Source organism: Globicephala melas, chromosome 12 (assembly GCF_963455315.2).
Source record: "Globicephala melas chromosome 12, mGloMel1.2, whole genome shotgun sequence".
Taxonomy (NCBI): domain Eukaryota; kingdom Metazoa; phylum Chordata; class Mammalia; order Artiodactyla; family Delphinidae; genus Globicephala; species Globicephala melas.
Genome location: NC_083325.1, coordinates 7,766,189 through 7,792,564, shown reverse-complemented (window position 1 = coordinate 7,792,564; position 26,376 = coordinate 7,766,189). Strand labels below are relative to the sequence as shown.

At 41.1% G+C, this 26,376-nt stretch overlaps 1 protein-coding gene across 5 annotated transcripts in view; it reads right to left on the bottom strand.

Moving 5' to 3' along the window:
• The window catches only part of REV1 (REV1 DNA directed polymerase), an 84,302-nt gene extending 58,616 nt beyond the window's left edge, over nucleotides 1-25,686 (bottom strand). For 2 of the 5 annotated variants that reach the window (XM_030838818.3, XM_030838823.3), the window contains exons 1-3: nucleotides 25,279-25,475; nucleotides 1,726-1,786; nucleotides 267-393 (exon numbers count right to left, since the gene is read on the bottom strand). In XM_030838818.3, coding sequence (XP_030694678.2) covers nucleotides 267-393; nucleotides 1,726-1,776 — 178 coding nt within the window. In that variant the 5' untranslated portion in view covers nucleotides 1,777-1,786; nucleotides 25,279-25,475. Of the gene's footprint in view, nucleotides 1-266; nucleotides 394-1,725; nucleotides 1,787-16,935; nucleotides 17,008-25,278; nucleotides 25,477-25,624 lie in introns of those variants that run through there. The other 3 variants (XM_030838817.3, XR_009566166.1, XM_060309377.2) reach the window with 3 other exon arrangements.
• Nucleotides 25,687-26,376: the final 690 nt, after the last annotated feature.

The window sequence follows — 26,376 nt, the reverse complement described above, 5'->3', positions numbered from 1 at the left end:
TTAAGCAGGAGGATCCTAATTTTTCATTTTAAACCTCACTTGACTTTAAAAAACTATCTGCTTTGATAAAATTTAAAATAAGACAATGGCAGGCACAGGAGGAGGGAAAGGAAACGTGAAGGAGGGGTATCTAAGCAGAGGGTTTTACTTTTACCTTTTTTATATACAAAATAAATAATTAAAAACAGAATTTAAAACAAATCGCTCCCAATCCTAATAAAAGTACATGCCAAAATGGGGTACCTAAAAGGTAAAGAGTACTCAACCTGTATATCCATTAACATAGATGGCGACGCCACTAAAAATTGTAGATGAAGCTCCGTCCTTCTGTATAGCAGCATCTGATCGAAACTGTTGCTCCAGTTTCTGGACCTTGGCAGCCATATACCCACCCTAGAATTAAAGAAAAGGTAAGCTAATCACAAAAGTTTTATTTTTCTTCCCACCCTCCCCTTTTTAGAAAGAAATTTATATTAAAAAAAAATAATAAAAAGGCCTTACTCTGTGCTAGTAACCAAGGTATAAGGATGACATAAGGTATAATGATAAACATGAACCATAATGCAAGGCAATAAAACAGGCAGGTCAAGGGAGAGTTTTTCCCTCTGTCAACTCAATGTTTAATAATTCTATCACATTGTTACAATGGTAAAAGTTCCGTTAAAAGAGGGAAAAGGTAAGTCAAGGTTAATAAGTGTAATGCCACAAAATATTGTTCTTATCTACAAAATCAAGCAAAAGTTATACCAAAGCTTAAATCAATTAAAAATTTGACAAGTGGTCAGTAAGAATATATTTTGACTGGCTTCCACTATCTTCTGTGTATGTGAAGCTTAAGATTAATAAATTCAAGTAAAATGAAGCAGTTTGACAAACCAGTAAAGTCTTCCATACATGTAGATAAGAATACAATAAGTGATTCAGTGGCTAAATTCTGGATCTAATCAATCTATCTGGTAGTACTACTAATATTCATAACACCAACCTCAAAAAGAATATAAAAACATTATTATTTTTGCTAAAGACCTTGACAAATCTATGAATTCAGCCACACCTTTCCTGAACGTCGAAATAATTAAGGTTAATCGATTAAGACTATCAATTTTACTTTATCAATAAGGTTTTTAGAATAAAGCTGTAGGTGTCTAGAAGTGGTATATATTTTTTTCCAAAATGGAAATGACTTCATTGTTTTTGATTACTCAAATATTACATGCTGTCAAAATTTTAAGAAAATTTAAATTAGCTATGATCCCATTCATTGCTAACATTTTGGGATCTTACTTTCAAAGTTATTTCTGTGCCTCAGAACACAGAGGTTTTACACAAATAGGATCATATGTAATAACAGTCCTTTATAATACACCCTTTTAGTTAAGGCCATCTTGCCAGCTTAAGAAATATACAGCTAAATGATGGGTGTACACTGTTCCACGGTATAGAGATAATCCCCTATTACTGGATATCTACGTTTTAATGTTTTTCAGTATTATTAACAATGATGCAATAAAATTATCATACAATAAATTCTGTGCACCAGAACATTTATTTCCTCAGGACAAAATTTCTCAAAGTTTAAGCTTTCAATACACTGTGAAAACACAGAGTTGGTGTCTAAAGTGATTTACAATTTAGAAAATGCCTTCAACCACATTATAAACTAAAAGAAGAATGAAAAATACCTAGACAGCTCAATATAATTATTTTTATTCTTTTAAAACACACCCATTTTTCCCAGTCATCCTCAGCTCGCTTCCTCCATCCACCTCGTCTCATGGTGGAGCTTCTGTATTAGGGGAAGAAAGAAATATATCAATTTCGTGACAAAAGGTACTACTAATTGATATCTTATTTCAATATCAAGAAAAATGAGAAATTAAAATAAATTCAAATGTTCAATTCATAAAAGTTCAAAATATCATACTGAGGAAACTTTTTCCAAAGCATATCATTCTCTGGCTTCACAAGTGAAATTTGTTCCCCCCAGAACTCCTTACAGCTAAGTATCAGGTTTTAATTATAACTATTTTAAATTTTAATTTTAACAGGAAAAACTTTTATGCATTTCTGGCCATCAATCCTAACACCATCTTACGTAAAACATCACCAAATCCAACTAACATACTGTGCTTACTTAACATTAATGTTAATGGAACCTAAGAAAACATTTTCCTTCATGCACTGCCCTATAATATGGCTCTTAAATTCTGTCTTTGCTATTACATACTGCACACTTAAGAGTACAGTCATAGTGTAATTCATCTATTATGCAAAAATCCTAAAAGAAGTCAATCAAAGCAACTAGGGGACATGATGCAGAAAGACTATCACCAATAATAAATTGGTAACTCTGGCATTCTCCTTAAGGCAACACATGACCAACTATACCATGAAGCAACCAAAATGGCTCATCTCAAGTGTCAGCTGGCTTAGTGGTGAACAAGGTATAAATCAAAGCAGGCATTATATGAAATTCCTTGTGAAGTCAAATTCTTCTAACCCAAATGGCTACATCTTGGGACATGGCTGCATTATTCTTCACAAAATTAATATGATCTCCAATTAAGTATTTTTCTTCTAATAATTATATAGGTTAATATCAAAGGGTTACCATACACCATTGGAGAAGGCTTATACGTTATCCAAGATAAACTGGCTTTGATATGCTTTAAAAAAATCTTTTATTGAATAACATCTTAAGATAGCCACACTTTATCCACACACATCAGCAGATATTTTCTTTCAAATATTTCTATTCTTAGTATATACAGGATTTATAATTTCTCCTTGCTGACTTTATATTAATTATGAATTTTTACTGTCTACTCTTAATAGGTGACTGAAAGACATGCAGAGAGTCAGAGTTGAGTCCAACAGAGAGACGAGGGGCAGGTGGAAAGGGCTGAGAACAGGAGGCAAAGTGATTAACCCTGATCAGGTGCTGTGGATGCTGGTGGAGAGAAGGGCTGCTTTGCTTTGTTTTGCCTTTTTAAGTTTGACGAAGGTAAGGGCATGGCTACCCGATGTGTTCACCCTGAGTCCCAGGACTGCCATCAGTGCTGTTCAATACTTCTTCTGTTTTCAAGAGGCTCACTTTGTCCAGTCCCTCAAGACCTCTCCCTTATCTTAAAGGAGTCTGGGAAATGTGTTAACACACAGTTCTTGACTTCAGTATAAACTATGACTCTGCACATCTGCTCTTACAAGTAAAGAGTGTGGGTGTTCTGGCCACTGTACATTAAGAATGCACACTCACGGGCTTCCCTGGTGGCGCAGTGGTTGAGAGTCCGCCTGTAGATGTGGGGGACACGGGTTCGTGCCCCGGTCCGGGAAGATCCCACATGCCGCGGAGCGGCTGGGCCCGTGAGCCATGGCCGCTGAGCCTGCGCGTCCGGAGCCTGTGCTCCTCAACGGGAGAGGCCACAGCAGTGAGAGGCCCGCGTACAGCAAAAAAAAAAAAAAAAAAAAGAATGCACACTCACAAAAATTATCTGCAACTATTAATCTGCTAAATGAACATAAATTAAAGAACAAAATACATTTAAAAAGTTTAATTCATCTGGCCATCTACTTAAAAGCCTCATTTATTTAAGATCTACCAGTTACCTATTGCAAAAGGCCAATATGAAAATCTTTATCCATAGTTTAATGAGGGTAGACCAGTATGAAACAAAATCATTTTTTAAAAAAAGTTTTAAAGGTTCTTCCCCCTTCCAAAGTAAAAGAGCTATCCCAGCCAAATGTTTAAAGTTTTGAAAAGTGAAAGGAATGAAGGACTGAAGATGTAATTTCATCCAATTTCAAAGAATATAATTTGACCTATGTACAGCAAACTCCTATTGGTGCAGGATTCAATTAAGATCAAGAAAAGGAAAAAAGAAATAAACATATTTCATTTTACACATTCAAATTCTACTGTTGAGAAAATCCCATAACAAACAGTGAACTAGGTAATTTGCACCTACCCTCCCGCTGAGGAGGAGGAAAGCTAGACAAAACATAGTTTTAAAAAACTGCCTCAAGACACAGAAGGCCTAGCAAATAATGAAAAATCACTGAGCCAAGATTCAGCAGATGACAGAGGAGACCTGCCACCTCACATCATCTCCCCAAACTGGGAGACCCTTTCCCTCTGAGAAATCTGGCAATTCTCAAGGAGTGGCTGAGAACAAACACAGAGCTAAGGCAACGACAGCTAGGGCTCTCTTCCTAGGACACAGCTCTCACACCTGGGCGTAGGACCCCAGGATCAGAGTAAACTGGAGGCAGGCCGACCAGAGTATCCTGCCCCAGGTCATCTCAGTCTCCGAAAGCAGATCCAGGTGACCCCAGGCTGCCCCATGAGTGCCCCATGGCACCTGGCAGAAGGAAATGTGGATCCTCTGAGGATGAGACAACTTCCTAAACTTCATATATTTCTACAAATGAGTTTGCAAATATAGTATCTAGTACACAAATAAAAATCACCAGGCACACAAAGAAAGATCACATGAACCAACAGAAAAAAGAAACAACAACAGACAGACCTACAGAGACTCCAGATACGGAATTTAAGGTAGACTTTAAATTAATCAAGCTTACCCTGGCTCAAAGAGGGAAAAGACAAATTTCAGTATATCAGTAAAGAACTGGAAAATATTAGAAATAACTAAACGGTGACTCTAGAATTGAAAGATACAATATTAGAAATTAAGAACTTAATAAATAGATAAAACCAAAAAAAACCAAAAAACAAATAAAAGCATAACTGGGGGCTTCCCTGGTTGAGTGGCTGAGAGGCCGCCTGCCGATGCAGGGGACACGGGTTCGTGCCCTGGTCCAGGAAGATCCCACATGCCGCAGAGCGGCTGGGCCCATGAGTCATGGCCACTGAGCCTGCGCATCTGGAGCCTGTGCTCCGCAACAGGAGAGGCCACAACAGTGAGAGGTCCACGTACCGCAAAAAAAAAAAAAAAAAGCATAACTGGAATAAGTCAGAAGAAAATGTCCAGATAAATCACAAAAGGATGGAGAATATGGATGGGAGAAGAGACACCGGGGATACACGAGAAAGACTAATTTAAATAAACTGGAGGGAAAAAGGAGAAAAACAGAAGTTATATTTAAAGAAATAATGACTAAAACAGTCTAAAACTGATTAAAGATATCAAGCCACAAATTCAAGAAGCCCAATGAGCCCCAAACAGGAAAAAATAGAATCTATATCTAGACATATAATAGTAAAACTATGAAAAACTGAAGACAGAAAAAAAACATCTTAAAAGCTGCCATGGGTAGGAAAATCAGAGATTCCATCAAAATACTCAAAGGAGCAGCTGTCTTTTCAACAGAAACAACAGAGCCAGAAGACAACAGTGCTGAAAGAATATGATTACTAACTTAGAATTCTAAACCCAGAGAAATATTCAATCAAGAAAGATGAAATAAAGGCACTTTCAGGAAAATAAAAAGAGGTTAATGCCACCAGCAAACTTGTCTAAAGGAAATTCTAAAGGATATCCCTTACATAGAAGGAAAATTCTCTTGGATGAACCATCAAAAATACAGAAAAAAAAACCCAACAAGGTAAACAATAAACATCTGGATAAATCAATGTTAAAAACGGACTGAATAAAACTACAATGACAATCAATCTGTTATTGTTTGTAGCATAATACACAGCATACGTGAATCAAAAGATTATGAATAAAAGACTAGGGGTGAGGGATTTATTTCTAATCCAGGCTCTGCCTCTAACTAGCTTCATTAATCTCTGGTAAATCTCCATCTCTCTGAGTCTCAATTACTATCTTTTTTTTTTTTTTTGCGGTACGCGGGCCTCTCACTGCTGTGGCCTCTCCCGTTGCGGATCACAGGCTCTGGACGCGCAGGCTCAACGGCCATGGCTCACGGGCCCAGCCTCTCCGCGGCATGTGGGATCTTCCCGGACTGGGGCATGAACCCGTGTTCCCTGCATCCGCAGGCGGACTCTCAACCACTGCGCCACCAGGGAAGCCCTCAATTACTATCTTATCCGGCTCTCTCACTATCAGACATTTGGGTAGTTGACTACTAGAGTTGCCCTTGGTGCTCTACACAAGACATACTGAAGAACTATTTTCAGAAACTAAACATAAAAAATTAAAACTACTATATTCACATACTTTAGTAATGTACTTCAATTTCAGAAATTTGATTATGTAACAACTTTGATGTTCTACATGTTTATTTATATTTTTAAAAATTTATCCCAGAGAAGATTTAAGGCAGCTTGTCCTATCAAATCCATTTAAATAATCTATATGTAGATTAAGATGGCCTATGACAATGGATTAGGGGTAAAAACCTAACTGTAAAACTGGTCTTTGCTGAATATTAGGAGTAGCAATTCATCAGCCCTGTCACTGCTGGATGACATCAGTTGTGTAACTTTCTTCTGTCCAACAGCAGATGCTAGATAGTTCAGTTAGGGTTAGGGTTACAACCATAACCCTACACAATGTTCCGAATTACAATGTGTCCTCTTGACTAACCCTGCTCACTAAAAAGAGAATGCCCTTTAACAACAGCCATCCAATTATCAAGCCAGACTTGCAAATAAAAATTGCCTTCTAGTTTTCAGATGAAATTCTTGCAGACTGGGTTCCCAGTCTAGTTCCACAGCGCGAGATGGCCTTGAGGAAAGTGATAAACATTTCAGAGACGGTAATTCATAACCTAAGATAACCTACTAACCTCGTCTTATCCAAGCATTAATGTAGAAGCCAATTTCTGGTTTTTTAAAAATTAGTTTAAAAAAATGAATAAATGAATTCATGTATGCAAAAGTACCCTGATTCCTACTAGTATTTAGGGTAGTCCCTGAATAAACATTAGCTACTACTATACAAATCTACCTTGCTAGGCCACAGAGTGAAAATCAAATGAGACCACCTATGTGGAAACCGTTTGAAGACTATAAAATACAAACGTTGTTATTTTAAATAAGTTACCTCTGGTCTACAACACAATAGATTCAGTGACTCAAGACCTGGGCTCTAATGCCAGCCCAACTGTGCTGCCTGGCTACATGACCTGGGATGAGTCCAAAAGCACCGTGGACTCCTCAGCTACAAAACAAAGTCTGCTTAGTGCTCCTCGGAATCCCACAGGCTGTGAACTGTAGTCAGGGTGGATGTGCGGGAGGAAACAAGAGTTGGGGGTAAAAACAGCAAGCAGGGACGGTTCCACTCCCTAAACCCACTGCAACTTTAGCAACCCTCCTTTTATAAGTTTCAGATTACTTGGGGTCTGATTAAGGTAGTCTTAAAAGAAAAAGCTCAAATTGAAAAAGACTGAGGGACTTCCCGGGCGGTCCAGTGGTTAAGAATCGTCTTGCAATGCAGGGGACGACGGTTCAATCCCTGGTCAGGGAACTAAGATCCCACATGCCGTGGGGCAACTAGAGAGCCCGTGCAACGCAACTACTGAGCCCACGCGCTCTGGAGCCCGTGCGCTGCAACTAAAGATGCTGTGTGCTGCAACTAAGACCCGATGCAGCCATAAATTAATTAATTAAAAAAAAAAAAAGACTGAAACCAAAACTAATGAACTAAAAACTAAGTCTAAAGACTTCGGCTCTGTTCTGTGTTCCTATATGTGACTCTACAAAATGTGCTGGATATGTCCCAGCCCTTGAAAGGTACTAAGCTAAACGCACCTATACCTATTAGGCCTCAAGTAATGAAATTAGAAAGACACCTCATGAGAGGCATCATTGCAGTCCCACCCCGCCCCCCCATGTCTACACAGAACAGCAGCTGCCAGAGGAGGCAAGTGCAAGGCAAACAGGAGAGCAGCTCTGTGAGCCCAGGGGCCCTGGGTGCCCACAATGCAAAAGATTTCCTGACTCTCTCATGCTCTCCACAGGGATGTTCAAAACGCTATGAAGAGTGCCAGGAAGATCCTGCTTACTAAAAACTATATGGAAATTATTGATGCACACTTTCCCACAACTCAATTTCATATTTGCTGGCACGCACTGTCACCAGTTCACTCTGGACTTCCAATGTGCATCTTAAGAGGTTAGTCAAATCCCACTAAAAAGAACTTCATTCTGTCTTCTTTACTATGATTACTGGTAGATTTTAATATCTCCCCACAGAATGATACTAATCACCAAGAGAAATCATTTTCATGCTAAAGTCCTATTTATCTATTTGTAATAGAATTATTAACATTGTAAGGTTCTGAACAGTTCATCACACACCAGAAAAATTCCCACTACATACCCAGAAAATGCCCAAATACATATTCGTCAGTGTTAATCTGTTGCTTTCATATTCGTAACTCTCAAGTATATTGACTATTAATTAAGTAATGAAAGTGAGTGGCTTTTATTCAGTCTCATTAATCTAGCCATATGTACATGTATGGGTTTATCTTATCTTCATTTAACAGTTACTTAAGAAATAGTTGCTGACTGTTGGTGGGAATGTAAATTGATACAGCCACTATGCAGAAGAGTATGGAGGTTCCTTAAAAAACTGAAAATAGAACTACCATATGACCCAGCAATCCCACTACTGGGCATATACCCTGAGAAAACCATAACTGAAAAAGATACATGCACCCCAATGTTCACTGCAGCTCTATTTACAACAGCCAGGACATGGAAGCAACCTAAGTGTCCATCGACAGATGAATGGATAAAGAACATGCAGCACATATATACAATGGAATATTACTCAGCCATAAAAAGAAACGAAATTGAGTTATTTGTAGTGAGGTGGGTGGACCTAGAGTCTGTCATAGAGTGAAGTAAGTCAGAAAGAGAAAAACAAATACCATATGCTAACAACTATATATGGAATCTAAAAAAAAAAAAAAGGTTCTGAAGAACCCAGAGGCAGGACAGGAATAAAGATGCAGACGTAGAGAATGGACTTGAGGACACGGGGAGGGGGAAGGGCAAGCTGGGACGAACTGAGAGAGTGGCATGGACATATATACACCACCAAATGTAAAACAGATAGCTAGTGGGAAGCAGCTGCATAGCCCAGGGAGATCAGCTCAGTGCTTTGTGACCACCTAGAGGGGTGGGACAGGGAGGGTGGGAGGGAGATGCAAAAGGGAGGAGATATGGGGATATATGTATATGTGTAGCTGATTCACTATGTTATACAGCAGAAACTAACACACCATTGTAAAGCAATTCTCCAATAAAGATGTTAATAAATAAATAAATAAATAAATGGGCCACACTCTTCAAAATGTTAAAAAAATAAAAGTAAACAAGAAAAAAAATTTATCAGGAAAAAAAGAAATAGTTGCTGAATGAACTGGAATACAGAAATGAATACACAATGGAAGAATGAATGTGCATATTATGGTAGCATACTCATCCATGAATGCTCCACAAATGCAGAGAAAAGCACGCGCAGCCACACAGACCATCACCAGGCAAGGCCACAATAAAGCAAGTTTACTTGCAGCTCCCACCACATCGCTGCTCAACACCTCTTTTTTCCTTCTTCAGGGCCTCCTTCTCTACCTTAGTTAGCTGTCAATTCTCTGCTAACAATTAAGAAACTGCTTAATAACTGGCTTAAGGTATGACCCATCCCAGGGACCTGTGTATTTAAAAGGACTTCTCTAGGACCATTCAATGGGGGAAAGCACCGTCTTTTTGACAAATGAAGTTGGAAAAACTGAATATCCACAGGCAAAAGAATAAAGTTGGACCCTTAACGTACACCATATACAAAAATTAACTGAAAATGGATTAAAGACCTAAATGTAAGACCTAAAACTATGAAGCTCTTAGAAGAAAACATAGGAGAAAGCTTCATGACATTGGATTTGGCAATGATTTCTTGGATGACACCAAAGCATAGGCAACAAAAGAAAAAAATAAATTGGACCATACCAAAATTTTATAATGTGTATCAAAAAGGCACAATCAACTGAGCAAAAGGCAACTCACAGAATGAGAGGAGATATTTTAAAACATCTACCTGAAAAGGGACTAATATCCAGAATATATAAAGAAGTGCTACAACTTAATGAAAAACAAATACACTGATTAAAAAATGGACACAAAATTTAAATAGACATCTCTTTAAAGAAAATATACAAATGGCCATTAAGCCTATGAAAAGATGCTTAGCATCACTAACCATTAGAGAAATGCAAATTGAAACCACGAGATAACATCTCATACCCATTAGGATGGCTACAATAAAAAAAAACCAAAAAAAACAAAATAAGTGTTAACGTGCATGTGAAAAAACTGGAACTCTTGTGCACTGTTGGTGGGAATGTAAAATGGTGTAGCCATTATGGAAAATGCTATGGTGGTTCCTCAAAAAATTAGAAATAGCACTGCCGTATGATCCAGCAATTCCACTTCTGGGTACACACCCAAAAGGCTTGAAAGCAAGGTCTCAAGATATTTGTACAGCCATGTTCACAGCAGCATTATTCCCAAATGCCAAAAGACAGAAGCAACCCAAGTGTCCACAGATGGATGAATGGATAGACAAAGTGCGGTATATACATAAAGTGGAACAATATTCAGCCTTAAAAAGGAAGGTAGTACTAAAAAAATAAATAAAATAAAATACAAAAAAAAAAAAGGAAGGTAATTCCAACAAATGCTGCAACATGGATGGACCTCGAGGGCATTATGCTAAGTGAAATACGCCAGTCACAAAAAGACAAATGCCATATTATTCCGCCTATATAAGGTATCTACAGTGGTAAGATTCACAGAGACAGAAAGCAGAAGGGTGGCTGCCAGGGGCTGGGAGGGCAGGGAGCTACTGTTTAACAGGTACAGTTTCAGTTATGCAAGTTGAAAAGCATTCTGGGAAGACAGATGGTGGTGATGGTTACACAACAGTGTGAACATACTTAATGCCACACTTAAAAATGGTGAAGATGGTAAATTGTATGTTATATGCATTTTACCACAACTAAAACTTTTTAAAATATATTTTTAAAAATAAAGAAAGTTTAAAAAAAGGACTCTGACACTGGCAACTGGGTTCACAGGGACTGGTTAGCTGCAGGGAAGGGGGTAACCGGGATGTCCACTTAGGATACAAAGCTCAGAAGCAGGCTGTCCTTCTCCAGGACACTTGTATAGCACATCTGGGATTTTTTCCTGGGGAGGGCAGTGGGAGGCCATGTGCAAAACGAATTTACTAGGGCCAAGTATCCTCCTCATGAGTGACAAAGTAAACGAAGTGCTAGGACACAGTCACTGACGAAGTTTAACAAAGCTGCTCCACTGGGCTCTCATCTGTCCTTAAATGCTGAAGGCTTCAATACCAGATAAACAGCTGTTTTGAGGTTTTGTTTTGGTTCAACCTTAGAGACCATCATTGTCTAAGGCTATAGTTCTCAGACCACTGAAGTTATTAGAGCACAATGGAGATTCTTGAATCTCAAAACCCAGGGAATCAGAACCTTCTTCTAGACCCACCTACATAGTAGTCAGGTTTTGACTTTGAAGAGACTTTCACCAAGGTATTAAAAACAACAATCAGACACCTGTGTGAAGGGCATTATTGTGCCTTTGTAACAATCTTTTGTCTTCACCATATACTGGCTTTTAGGGATTCTAAACCTAGCTGACAAGTTTATATCATAATACAGCATGTATTTCATGTATTTAAAATACCTTTGAAAAACATATAAAAATAAAATGTCAAAATATTTAGACCAAACATTATTCCTAGTGTAATAGAACCCTTAAAAAAATTTTTTTAACTTGGTCTCTTCACCTTCAGTATACTGAAGCATTTTCCTATTATCAATTTTTTATGCACAGTTAAACAATTCCTGTACTATATGATACCATTTTGATCAACACCAAACAAACACAGACTTCAAAGAACTTTAACCCACCAAATAAAAGGGGCTACAACATACACAGCACTCTCTAAACAACAAATTATACATGTGGGTACTGAAGCCTTTTCTAGAACTGAGTCTGATCTATCTTTTCTTGAGGCATTCTCTATTACCCTCCAAATTCATGATTTGTGTTTATACACTGCTCTGAGTGTTTTCGGTATTCAGTCTTGTTAAGTGTTCCTTTTCAAAAATAGTTTTTCCTTCTCGATTTATAAAAGCACTATATGTTTACTGCAGAAAACTGAGAAAATGCAGGAAACAGAAAAAGGGAAGGGAAAATTACCATATTCCCACCTTCTTTTAAAAAATTCACCTGTTGACTGACACTTTACATTTCCTTTTTTTCAGTACTCCTTAAATTTTCAACATTTAAATTTTAAAAATTTCAACACACCACTATATCTTACATTTCCATAGTGCTTTTATTTTTCCAAGGGGTCCTTACGTATCGTATTTATCTTGACAACACATCCATGGAGTAGGCAGGGCAAATACTAGCTATTTTGCACATAGGCGCCTTCTACGATGGAAGGGTTAAGATAAAATATCTGATAAGGCTGCACGGCTGGTTTGTGGTACAAAATCACACTTACCTTGTACAAACCTATGTCTCCAAATCTTCAGTGGAGAAACGAACAATGCTATCAGTATAATAAACTCCTGAAAAGAACACTCCTACTGAATTGAACCAGCCTAATACAATTCAACAAAACAGATGCTTTGACCCTAGCACCTGTCTGGGTCAGAAACAGTAGCTGCCATACATGTGACAGAAGGACTAAGGAGGAAACAGGTCCAACAGACAGCTTGCATCTAGACCCCAACTGTACACGTCCATATTCATGAGAAGTAGAGACCCAGAGACACTACCAACTTTAACTGACCTTTTAAGCAGTCAGATCTTAGTTCTTTCATTTGTGGATAGAGGTGGACCTGACAAACCCTAGTCTCTTGCAGTTTTTTAAATGTATGATTCTATATATCTATCCATTTTTTAAAAAGGCTTTTAAGATGAAAGTACACATATTATGCTACTCTGTTAAAAAAAACTCAAAGGCTATGCACAGATGTGGCTATACAGTGAAGAATTAACCCTGCTCAAAGAGGGGTCTGGCCTTTGCTCTCGGAACGTCCTGCCTGACAAATGTCTGTTTATCTAGGGGCTAAGAGTCACTCCAGATAGTCTAACAATGTGATTTGTGATATACGGTGGAAGCTTCGGACCATGCACTACCAACCTTCTGAGAGGCTGGAGACAGAAGGTCAACCTCATCTATTTGACCAAACTCCAATACAAACCCTGGACACTAAGGCTTAGGCGAGCTCCCCTGGTTGGCAATACTTCATGGGCATTGTCAGTTGTCATTAACAGAAGTCACCTCCATCCCAGATTCCTGTGGTGAGGACAACTCAAAGTTCCACACGTGGACCTCTCCTGTGTGCCCCATGCCTCTCTTTGGCTGGTTTTAACCTGTAACCTTTCACTGTAATAAATCATAACCACAAGCACAACAGCTTTCAAGAGCTCTGAGTCCTTCTAGTGAATTACTGAACGTGAGGGTGGTCTTGGGGATCCCCAAACTCTGGAGTGGCAGAATGACAACTGTCCCCTAGTGTTCAGTCTCCCTTTCTTTTAGTAAAAGAACACCTCTCCCACCCCCTCTTAGTGGGGAGCAGGGTTGCCAAGAGGCTACATTTCCTCAGCTCCTTTAAATCAGGAGTGGCCACGTGATTAAGTTCTGGCCAACGAGATGCGAACAGAGTAACGTACACAAAATTCTGTGCCATCTATCCTTAAAGGAAGTTGTTTACTTTTTTTGGAATGCAGCTGTGAGGTAACTTGGCTTCAACCAAGAGAATAAGGACAATACCCTAGCGGATGGCTAAGCAAACAGAAGGAACCTGGGCCCCGAATGACCTAAAACAAGCAGTAGTTCATCAGCTGTGAACCGCCACCCCCATCACAGCGGAGAGAGCTACTTCACTCTCTGCATCACTGCGCTCTCAAGTCTCTGTCACAGCCTTGCACCCTGGTACCTGGTTAGCCTGCACCCTAATGAACCTAAGTGCATTTCACTGTCTTCATATTATGACTTAGAGTCAGTTATTTCAATAAACGACGCAGAAATAAAAGGAGAGACAAGCAATAAGATACATAAGAAAAATGTCTAGATACACAGGCATCCTCCACTTTTCAAAAGCTTACTTCACACCACTTCGCTCTTATGGAAGACCTACATTAGTCCCCGTTTCCGCTAACCAAAAGAAACCCCAAGAAGATTTTCACTTTTACAAAACAAAAAGGGCAAAGCAAAAGCAGCATTCAGCCTTTCTTACAGCAGGCTGCTGCAGAGGGAGCGTCCTCCCCAAGCACCTTGGTACCGCCCAGTCCTTGCCCAGGAACCTTGCTCAGCACCTCAGCATCAAGCCCCCATGGTTTTGGACTGTGTCACTGTGAGCATCTGTGCTTTATCTTGGTTTATTCTGTGCATCCGCTAGCAAGATGAGTCCTACGGTAACGGTTTCTTTGCTTTTGGCCATTTCGGCTTAAGAAAGGTTTCACAGGAACACTCTACGTCCAGGTAGCAGGGGAAACCTGTATTAAAACTGAAAATGCATAACATCTGTAATGTCCCAGTTTGAGGCTGATCTTATTAAAAGCAAATGTTCTATCCCAAACAATTTAATATAACAAATTTGTCTCTTATCCTCTTGGTTATTCGTAACAATGAAAATACGCACCCCTCCCCCACTGCAAATGACTGATCTAACAAAATCAGTCATTTGAAAACAAGCGGAAGGAGGCATTCTAAAAGAATCACTAATAATTTTCTTCCCTGTAATTATAGATTTCCATAGATGGGAACGGAAATGAAGACACCATTTTAATAAAGTACAAAGAACCTCCTTCTCTGGCTTTCCAGGGTGCGGCAAGATGAACTGGCTTCCCAACACCTTCCCTCACCTTCATGAACTCCTATCGCTCATTAAGTATCTCCACCAGGATGTCCCACATGCATCTCAAAGTCAGCATGTCCAAAAGTAGGGATCAGGCTACAGAGGAAAAGAAAAGACTATTCTGGAGATGATATGATAAAGAAAAGAATCTATAAGGAGTAAAAAGCCAGTGATCTTCACTAAGGAGAGGCAGCACAGTCTCATAGGAAAGCCAAAGGGTTAACTGAAGAAAAGTTCAAGGTTGCAATAAATCAAAGACTCCAAAGGCCACAGCACAAGTAAACAGGGACAGAACTCAGCTGGAGAATAAAGGAGGTAACATCAAAGAAGAGGGGGCTGTATCCTGAGCAGCGGTTCTCATTCTTGAGTCTTCACCAGTATCACTTAGAGGGCTTGTTAAACTCATTACTGACCAGGGGATTTTTGCAGAATCTAATGCCTGTGCCCGGCAGTTTTTATTTTGGCTGGCCAAAAATTAATTCTGTTATCTCACTAACATTTTGTGCGTTATTACATTCAATAGTTACACCCGACACACCTGTAAAGTCTTCTAATTTTTGTGAAATGTTGTCTTCAATCCACTCTTCTGTGGAAGAAAAGGAGCATTCTCCAGCATCGTGAGCTTCATTTTCACTTTCTGTATCAGAATCAATCACTAAGGTTTTTTTGTCTTTTTGTTGCTCTAATATTCACATCGTCTGAATCAGAACTATATTCTGAAGAACTATCATCTTCTGAGACATTAGTATATACGTTGCTCGGACAATCAGAGAATGTGTCTGCATAAAATTCACTGAAAAATTCTTCACTCAAAATTTTGCAATATGTCATTTTTGAAAATTTTATGTTTATAATATACACAAGGTTGGAACAAAAACCTAAAGGAGCAAAATGTGAATCATAATGACAGTCTTAAGTTGTATAATGAAACTTTGATCAATTTTAAGCTCCAACAACTTCGCATGGTGATGTTAATTGCATCACTCTCTAAAAATGTACTGATACGTCTCCGGTCAATAATGTGTTAAAACCGACTGCTGGGCCCCAACTCCAAGTTTCTCATTTTGTAGGTCAGGAGTGGGGCTGGGAATTTGTATTTCTAAAAAGTTCCCAGGTAATGCCGATGCTGCTGGCGTGAGGCACATACTTTGAGAACCACCAATTCTGCCTGTGGTGTACCTAGAGTGGTCACCAAGAACAGAGACAAGGACCGGAGAAGTTCAGAGGTAATGAGACAGTATACTATTGTAGAAAGAATGCTGTTACAATGTGCACTAGTAGAAAGAATTTCACAACAGGCATAAAGGCAACTCCCCAGTTGGTCTGGGAGGGAGATGTCTCCTGTCCTTTGCCTCCCACTCCCTCTCCCCGCAAATCCCAGGTCTGATCTAACAGGTTACTCCATATTCACGGAGTATTTACTGTAATTTTCAGTTTTCAAGATGAGTAAAGTGTAAACCGCAATCCAAAGCTACCTGTTAGAGAAGAAAGATGTGCATAGGACTACAGTCAGGAGCCAACATTAGGGGCACCGGCAAAACACAACAGACCACACAGAAGACAGCAGTAAAGCTCCCCTTGGAGAAGAGATCCAAGAAGGCTTCACTGAAAAGGTGGATCTGAGCTGAGGGCAATAAGTAGGATTTGAACGGGCAGAGGGGAGTGAGGGGGTGAATTCAAGAAGAAGGAAATTCACGAGCAAAAACAAAAGAGAAAAAGATGTTTAAGGCAACATTTTGGGGCTGACACAGAGACAGTGATAGATGAACTAACAAGGTAGCTGAGGGAATGTCCCGAATATCATACTAAGAAGTTTGAACCCTCCTTTGTGAAAGTCAGGAAAGGAAGTGTGAACTTGTGCATATAAATGATGGGGGATGGGATGGCTGCACACAGATGGGAAAGGTCCTGGCTCCCCAGCCTCATCTACACCAAGATTTATTAACTTGTCTCGGCAGCAGTCCCCATCACATGTATTGCATCCGCACAATGCATTAGATCTCCAAACTCACAAGGTAAACCGGCATACATGGTGGCGTATAACTAAAAACAAATCCTTCTGAGTAACTGCAATTCAAAAAATATGGTCAAACTCACTCTCTTCTAGATCTGCTATCAGTTCCATCTGTCACGCATCTCTTTTCTCACAAATCCTTATGGTAAGTGTAACTGCAAGTGAAAACAGAGTAGAATGTTGAAGAAACTGCCAGTGCATTACCTTCTGGCCTCGCTTCCCTCGCTTCATGCCAAGAACCCCCCATCATAGATTAAAAGCAACAACAACAAAAAACCCACTACTTTTTAGGATGATATGACATTCTAAGGAGATGCTACATTCTTCAACAGACACTTCTTAACGCACTCTATGCCTGAATTAATAGACGCTAATTCTGAGAAACACTCAGTGAGCTCCAAGAGAATGTAATAACCTTTAAGTGACAATCGGAAGTAAGATTTTCTACTGGGCATAAACGATATGCAAAAAAACATTATTAACCTTCAACACTGTAAACTTGAACAGCTAGTAACTTCAACTCAGGATCTAAAATTCAAAGTGGCAACTAAGTTACTACAACATTTTTACAGCTCTAACAACAAATACATTATCAACACCTCCACCTTAAGTTTAGATTTCCTTTCAGTTAACAGCAGTAATAACCTAAGCCTAAAATTACAAACTCAAAAAGAAATACCAAAATCAAACTTTTTGAGCCGAAATTATTGTGCTTTTAAAAAAATACCAAAAAGTATGTAGTTTATAACCCTACCTACAACACAATTTACATAAATAAAATATTTCACTCAAATGAACATCAACCCAGGTTTCAAATACTATTATACCGATAAAAAAAACGCTATAATTTTCAACAGAAGGCAACCTTTCTACATACATAAATACACTGAAATGCAACCTGCTCCAATCTTTAGTATACTGGAGATCTCCGAGCTACCACTACAGAGGTGTGTTCTAGTTTGAACTGTAACAATTGTGCATCTGTTCTCACCTCCTCAGCTACTGTTCTCTAATGAACAGGGTGGCTGGCTGGCCTTTGTCCCCGGTTCTTGGGAGACTCTAAACCCTTGGAACTTCACAACTGATAGGAGTCTCCTTGTTATCCATGGTGGACCCCTAGGACACATCTTTTTATTAACAGGTGACTCCCAGTAAGCCCCTCATTTCAAGATGGGGCTAGCCATGCTGGAAAGGCCAACCCAGTGATTAGAGGGTTGGCTTTAAGCCATATGCTATCAGCCTGACCTCCTGGAAAAGGAAGGGGTTTGGAGATGAAATTCGACCTTGTGGCCCATGACTCAATCAATCGTGCCAATGTAATAAAAATCCAATAAAAACTCTGGACCCTGAGGCTTGGGTGAATGTCCCTGGTTGGTAATCATAAACCAATACAGGAGGATGATGTGTCCTGAGCACATGGAAGCATCATGTTTGGGACCCTCCCAGACCTCTCTTTGCATATCTCTTCCTTTGGCAGGTTCTGGTTTGTATCCCTTATAATAAAACGATAATTCTAAGTACAGCCCATTCCTGAGTTCTGTGAGTCACTCTAACAAATTATCAAGTCTGAGGGGGCTGTGGGAACTCCCAATTATGTGGCCAGTTGGTGAGAAGTGCAGTGGCCTGGAAGCCCTGGAGCCTGCAGCTGGCACCTGAAGTAAGGGGAGTCTGGTGGACTGTGCCCTTAACCTGTGATGTCTGTTCTAACACTGGGTGGTTAATGCCAGAATCACACTGTGCCTATAAAATAGGAGATACTGCCCTACCTCTCTTCTCAGGACTCTATGGGAGCTGAATGAGAAAAAGTCAAGCAAAAGCACTTTTTAAGGCATAAAGTATTAGAAAAAGTAAGGGACTTTTTTGGTTATGCTCTCAAAAATGTTAAAGAAGAAATTGTTAAAATATTTTTTAAATTCAGGATCGTCCAGCTTAAATTTTTAAAAAGGCTTAAAATAGGGATTTTCCTGGTGGCGCAGTGGTTAAGAATCTGCCAATTCAGGGGACACGGGTTTGATCCCTGGTCTCAGAAGATACCACATGCTTTGGAGTAGTTAAGCCCATGCGCCACAACTACTGAGCCTGCACTCTAGAGCCCGTGAGCCACAACTACTGAAGCCCGCATGCCTAGAGCCTGTGCTCTGCAACAAGAGAAGCCACTGCAACGAGAAGCCCACGCACCACAACAAAGAGTAGTCCCGCTCGCCACAACTAGAGAAGCCTGCGTGCAGTAACGAAGACCCAACGCAGCCAAAAATAAACAAATAAATAAATTTATATTAAAAAGGCTTAAATAGGCAGTAAGTCATCTAGAAATACAGCTTATTGTAAGATAAAATTGAGAAATTTGATGAAAAGCATTTAAGAGTAAGGAATCTAAATCATAATTTCAATTATGTAACTAAGACTAGTGCCTAAATGATAAAAACATATTAGCAATCTCAAGTGTAGAAATGATGGAGTTTAGAAAATGTAAAATTCAGCTACTATTTTCTGACTAAACTTCCCAAGAGCTCGTTTTAGTCTTGGTTCTGATCAGGCATGACTGAAAGCAATAGACAACATTTTGGTTAGTCAGATACTGGGCTCAAGTAAAAACTGTTCACATCACAACCAACTTTTTTGCCCATCCCTAACTAATCTTTTAATTTAAGGATAAAGCCACAAGATCTGATCTTTAAAGATCAGGTCTTTAAAAAGCTTGTCAAACCATCCTATGTGCATAAGACAGTTACCGGCCTACGGGAATGAGAAAGCATAATTTCTAACTACATTACAGAATCGTTTCTATTACTTTAAATCCAATGATTAAAAAAAAAACCTCATGACTTTAAATCACAAGTTTACATGAATATATCGCTCAATTCTCTACCCTCTTGAACATAAGATACTAAGCATACGCTGGTCTTTCCCTGCATGATGAAGGGGGCAGTTTAGTGTAGCAGAGGAAAAAATGGCTTTAAAGTATTAAAACAAACAAACCCACCCCACAAAACCCTAGATTCTGGTCCTGTTTCTTCTCGATCATCAGATGATTCTCTGGGTCTCATTTTTCCTCAGGGAAAATACAGGGGCATGGCCTACAGAATCTATAGAGTTCATCCTAGCACTGGCATTCTGAATCTACTTAAGTGTTGAGAAGTCAACAACTCATAATTTAGATATTCTTCATATTTTTGAAGTGTCACAAGTAGATGTCAAAAATCATTAAAACTTAGCATTGTGTAAAAACGCTCCACACCAATGAGTCCTTCCTTACTAAAAACAAAAAATAATAAAGATTCGCTCCATGATCGGCAGAAACACATGTATTTACTTGCTACCTGAAATTTCTTTTGGCCTTAAGCAAATTTAAATACATTCATGTTTTCCTAAATCTGAGGCATCACCTCTATTATATGCAAAACCTTTTCAAACTAATTACAAAGCTGACCTACCACGACACACATGATGCTGACTTATTTTTAATGATTTAATAAGGAAAAAATGATTTTGCATATCATCAACCTATTAAAATGTTTCACACTCATAAAAAATAGACATTTAAGTATAGTAGATATGGTTCCTAACTTACGATGCTTCGATTTACAATTTTTTGGCTTTATGGTGGTGCCAAAGTGATACACGTCCAACAGAAACCGTGCTTTGACTTTTGATCTCTTCTGGAGCCAGAGATATCGGTACAGTACTCTCTCGTGATGCTGGGCAGGAGCAGCACTACAGCTCCCAGTCAGCCACGCGACCCGGAGGAGGAACCACTGATACACTTACAACCATTCCGTTTTTCACTTTCAGTAGAGTATTAAATAAGTTACACGAGATGTTCAACACTTTATTATAAAATAGGCTTTGTCTTACTTGATTTTGCCCAACTATAGGCTAATGTAAGTGTTCTGAGCACGTTTAAGGTAGGCTAGTCTAACCTACGATGTCCAGTAGGTTAAGTGTATTAAATGCATTTTTACTTACAACATTTTTAACTTACGATGGGTTTAATTGAAAGTAATTCCATTCTAAGTTGTGGAAGATCTGTCGTAGTCAGAGCCAAAAAACAAGAAAGAAAAAGAAAAGAAAAAAACAGCCATAAAACTATAAAACTGCCAGTAGTAAAGAAGAACAACACATACAAATAACGTGATGAAACACAACGCAAGTTTCCAAACAGAAACCTTGTTTCGACCTGCCTCATAGCAAAGTGGATGTGACCTTGGGTTATGGAATCAGGTGGAAGCAGACTGAAATCCTGGCTTCCTTCTCACCTATGTGACCTGCCCAATTAGCATCATCTCTCTAAATCTATTTCTTTAAAACTGTGTCCACCTGACCCAGTGGTTGTGAAGATTAAATGAGACCCTGCACTAAGCAAAGAGCCTGACACAACAGTAAATATTTAATGATTTAGCAATTATTATTAAACTTTGTAACAAATGTTACACAGAGCAGTATTGTGATTTTTTTTTTTTAAGTTTAAGGCCCAAAGTTTAGGATCCTATTGACTGAAGTTCAGACTGAGAAATGAAATAAAACAATGCTCCTACAAAGAGGCATTTTACTAAGGACCAGTGGACTAAGTAAAGATAACTGGTATTATGCAAGGGCAATCACCACAGGCAGCTTAGTTTCTACGAATACAGTTTGGGGGTGGGCAACCCATAATGAAAGAAGGCAGAAATTGAACACACTAAAGATGGTAAAACATCTTTCCTTTCCCAACTACTACAGGACTCATACTTCAACTGTATCTCAAGGATTTTCCTGTCTTCAGCCTCCAGCAAGTCCTTTCATCACCACAATTACATCTCTAGCTGAACTTCAAAGGGAAATATATAAAAGCCACTCCCGTGGGCAGCTGTTGAGATAATCACTCTTAGCATCTTCCACAAATCTAAGAATAAAAAAGCTGACTTAGGGCTTTCTTGGTGGCACAGTGGTTGAGAGTCCGCCTGCTGATGCAGGGGACGCAGGTTCGTGCCCCGGTCCGGGAAGATCCCACATGCCGCGGAGCGGCTAGGCCCGTGAGCCATGGCCGCTGAGCCTGTGCTTCCAGAGCCTGTGCTCCGCAACGGGAGAGTCCACAACAGTGAGAGGCCTGCGTACCGCAAAAAAAATAAATAAAAAAAAAAAGCTGACTTACACATTAAGACCGAATACCGGTCACCATTCTTAGCAGTTTATTTTTTAATCCGTTCTAGACATCCACAAAATGTATTTATTTTAAAAAGGAGTTCCATAAATATAACTTTGGTGCCCAGAAAAATTCAGTAAAAGTAGTAAAGATAAAATTCAATGCTTGCATTTTTAATCTCACACAAAAACACAAAGTCCTAAGTGAATACTCCAAGCTAATTTCAAGTACTGGTTTTCAAAACTGTGAAATAACCCTGTTCTAAGAACTTTATATACATTAACTCAATTATTTCTTACCATAATCGTAAAAAGTAGGTATTACTGTCCCATCTTACAGATGAGCAAACTAAGGCACCAAAAGATATTAACTAGCCCAAGGCCACACAATCAGTAAATGGTAGGAGCCAGGATTCTGACCCTGGCTGTCTGACTCCAGAACTAATGTTTAAATTAACTATACCACTCATTCACTTAATTCACTTAAGTTTTACTGAGAGCCTACTATGTGCCAAGCACCCTTCTAAGCACCAGAGACAGGGTCATGAACAAGTCAGACAAGGCCTCTGCCCTCCAGGGGGGGAGAGGCTTTGGAACAAACAAGTCTTATGGGAGAAATGGGTAAGTGAGTGAAGAGTGTATCTCTGCCTCGTAATAAATGCTGTGAAGAGAAATAAAGCAAAATGAATCAAAAGTGACAGAGAGAGGGGCTGGCTTCTATTGTAGGGATCAGAAAAGAGATCACTCTGATGTGATGACATCTGAGCAAGATAGCCACCAGGAGGAAGGGGTGGCCCAACTAAAAGAACAGCAAGCGTAACACCCCCAAGAGAGGAACAGTTCGGTTTGTTCGAGAAACGGCAAAAAGTTCTGATTCAATTCTAAGGGTAACAGGAAGCTTTTGGAGGGTTTTCACCAAGAGAGTGACAATATGATTTATTTAAAAAGATTAAAAAAAGTGTTTAAAAAGATCATTCTGTTATGTGGGGATCAGTTGGGAAGGGAGCGACAGAAATAGGGACACCGGGGAAGGCACTGTTGCAACAGTCTAAGGGAGACATACTTGAACTCAGACTAGGATTCCCGTACTGTTCATAAGTAGATGAGATACTAAAAAGGAGAGCATGCAACCTAATTGCCCCTGAAAAAGACTTTTTTAATATTCCTCCTTCCTCATGTCCCATAGATTCTTTTTAATATCCATGTTAATGCTTTAGTGGGAGCTGTTATAGAAGTAAAGTAAGATTAAAAGGTATTTCCTTCATTTATAAATGTTCTATTTAATATACTCCAGGATTTATTACAATATGTCACATACACTCATACATTCTTGAGAAGCAGAAAGAGTTTTACTGCTCCTTAGTTTAGGGCTTCTTCATTTATTTGGAGACAAGAAGAGGTACCTATCACCTCTTGTGATTAGCTTTCTTATGCTTTGTCTCAGCACATCCCAGCTCATTCTAGACTGTGAACTGCAATAAAAAGGTATACCAAAGGGAATTCGTATTTATGGAGCACCACTGTGTACCAGGGACTCACTAGATGCCTTACATTTAAGAGCTCATTTAATCCTCAGTTACCCAAGGTAGGAAATATCTTCGTTATACAAATGAGAAAAAAATCAGAGCTATTAGTAACTTAAATTGTCCAAGAACACAGCTAATAATGGGTAGAGCTAGAATTTAAATCTACATCTAACTCTGAAGTTCTTATCTTCCTACTACAGCAGCTATGAAAGAAAGGACTATAAAATATACATTACATGTAGTCTCTCTTATTAGTGACTAGCTTGTTGCTGGTGGGGACGGGTTTCTTTCTCTTACACAGAATCTGAGTTTTGAAGTTGGGGTTGGAGAAAATGGAGTGATCTTACATATTCAAACACATTATTTTGAAAACATATTTACTACTTGAGGTTTCAAAGAAATTAGTCCTAAAAGAGTGATTCCTGCCTTAAAAAAAAAACACTTAAATACGTATTGTTTACCATGAAATAGGAGTAATGTTCTATGGCAAGTTTGGTACAGATTCTGCCCACAAAAGACCTGGAGATAGAGAAAAAGAGGATACGGATAAAAAGATAATCATCATAACACATGAGAAGTGGCAAAAAAAACAGCCTAAGAACTGAATGGAGATCCTTCTAGACCAGGGAAGGATCGCTGGAGAAAGAGGGACGCTAGGTGCGCTTCCAAGAGTCTAGGAAGTACAGGGAGGGAACTACACGCCCGCAGTACCTGCTCCGGCTAAGACAAGGCTACGTGGGAAAGCTGAGATGGAAGTCTGGAAAGCAGGTAAACGGTATACCCCACAGGACGGGTTACCGCGAAGTTCACAGGAAGAACCAAGGTTATCCTCTGTCCTACCCTAAAGCGGAAATGGCTAATTCTGGAAGACGATAGTGGAGAGGCCGGGGAGACAGACAGAATTAAGAATCGCTACATCAAGTCCTTACCAGTTAGTTACAAGCCCTTTGATGATATGTGCTAGTCTTGTTATTTTCACTTAAATGATACCATTTCTATGCTGGACGTGACCTGAAAAGATGTAGAAGATAGAAACAGCAGGCTTACACCACCTGCAATTTTTTTTCTTTTAAATCAGGTGGGTGGGGGGTCAACTAATGAGTGATACACTAAGGTATTTCTTTACAAACTGGGTTTCGGTAAAAAGAGAAGGGAAACATAAGGAAAGGGCCCTTTCCGTCTGCACAGGTGCTGAATCATTTTCACAAGGAGTGAAGTGGGAAACGGGCACTTGCCAGGACAGTTGGGGAAAGGAGCTCTGCATATCAGTGAACAGATAAGTAACAAGGAAAAAATAAGTGAGTAAAAATTGCCTTCGGATAGTCTGACACCGATGCCGGGATCCGACGCGGGGCAAGGGGTGGGGGGATGCGGGGTCACGGGGAAGACTCCGCGGCGAGAGGCCGGGCGGAGCATCCAGCGCGTGGCCCCGGCCGGCAGCCCGCGCGCATGAATGAATGGCGCGGTCCGAGCGGGGCCGGCGAGCAGGGCCGCGGGCGCGAGTCATCGGCGCGGCGCCTCAGCGGGCGGTCGAGCGCGGGCGGCGGGCCGGCTGCGCCATGGCGGAGGGGGAAGGGGAGGTCACGCGTTACATAACCCGGCAGCGGCCGCGCTCCGGGCGCCGCGGGCCGCCCAGGCCGCGAACCAAGGGCCGCGGGAGCCGGGCCGGCGCGCCGCCCCCGCCCCGGCTGAGGCCGCCCGCGCTCGGGCCGCCGCCCGGCGACGCGAGGCCGGTCCCACCCCGCCCCCAACCCCGCCGCCGGCCCGGGGGTCGCTCACCTTTCGCGTTGCCCCAGACCACCATGCCCGGGCACGGCCGCCTCCTCCGGCCTCGCTGGCCCCGGCGCCGCCGCCGCTGCCGCCGCACGGTGCCCTCGCCGGGGGCGGGGAGAAGGGCCGGGTAAGGAGTCACACCGCCGCGCCGCGGTCCACGTTCGCCCCAAGCTCGCGGCGGCCGCCCTGAGCGCGCCCGGTGGCTGCTCTGTCCCTCCCCCTCCAACGGGCGCGCGCGCCGCGGCTCCGCCCCGCCCCTCCCCCTCCGGCGGCCGGCGCGCTCCCAGGCTCCTCCCCGCCCTTCCCTGCCCACGGCGGTCCCGGCCCCGGCTCGCGCTGCGCAAGCGCCCACCTCGCTCCTAGCCCTGGGCGACCCCGAACCGCGGGCGCGGCGCCCCTCCCAGGCCCGCCCTCGGGAGTCAGCGCCTCCGCTGCACGTGACCGTCTCGCTCGCGGGGGCGGAGAGGAGCGCGGAGCCGGCCCGCCTTCTGCATCGCGGCGCCCGCTTTGCAGCCCGAGACCTGCGAGCCTCCCGCTAGGGTTGATGCGCTGTCCTCGTCTTTGCGAGTCCCGGCCCCGCGCTGCACTCCCCAGTCCGGGAGGACACTAGTTCAGGGACCCACCATGCTTAATAACCCTGGAAGATCCGTAAAACACCCAGGTCCCCCGCCACGAGCGGTTGACTTACAGTGACATCTAGTGGAGGAAGGGACACACGTGAACTGACACTTTGCTGTGTCAGGGAGCGACCAGGAATCAAGGCCCACAGAGGTTAGTGGGAATGAACGCTGCGCCGCGGGGTTTAAGCGTTGCCAGCTCTGGGGCGTGAACATCATTCCTTGCGCGATGAGTCCCGCCCTCCATTGCACCTGGATATTCGTAAACCTGCGGCAGGTGTCCCATCTCACATGCAGCACTGGGATAACACGCGAAAGCAATTTGCTACTACTGTAAAAACAAACAAAAAAACATACATTATGTGTGCTTAAATGCAATTTTAATTGAGGGCCTTCTGGCAAAAGACAATTGTTCCCTAAGGACCATTTTCCCCCTCTTGGCAATGTCGGTTTGCCTGGAGATCCCACATCGCTATTATAATAGTCT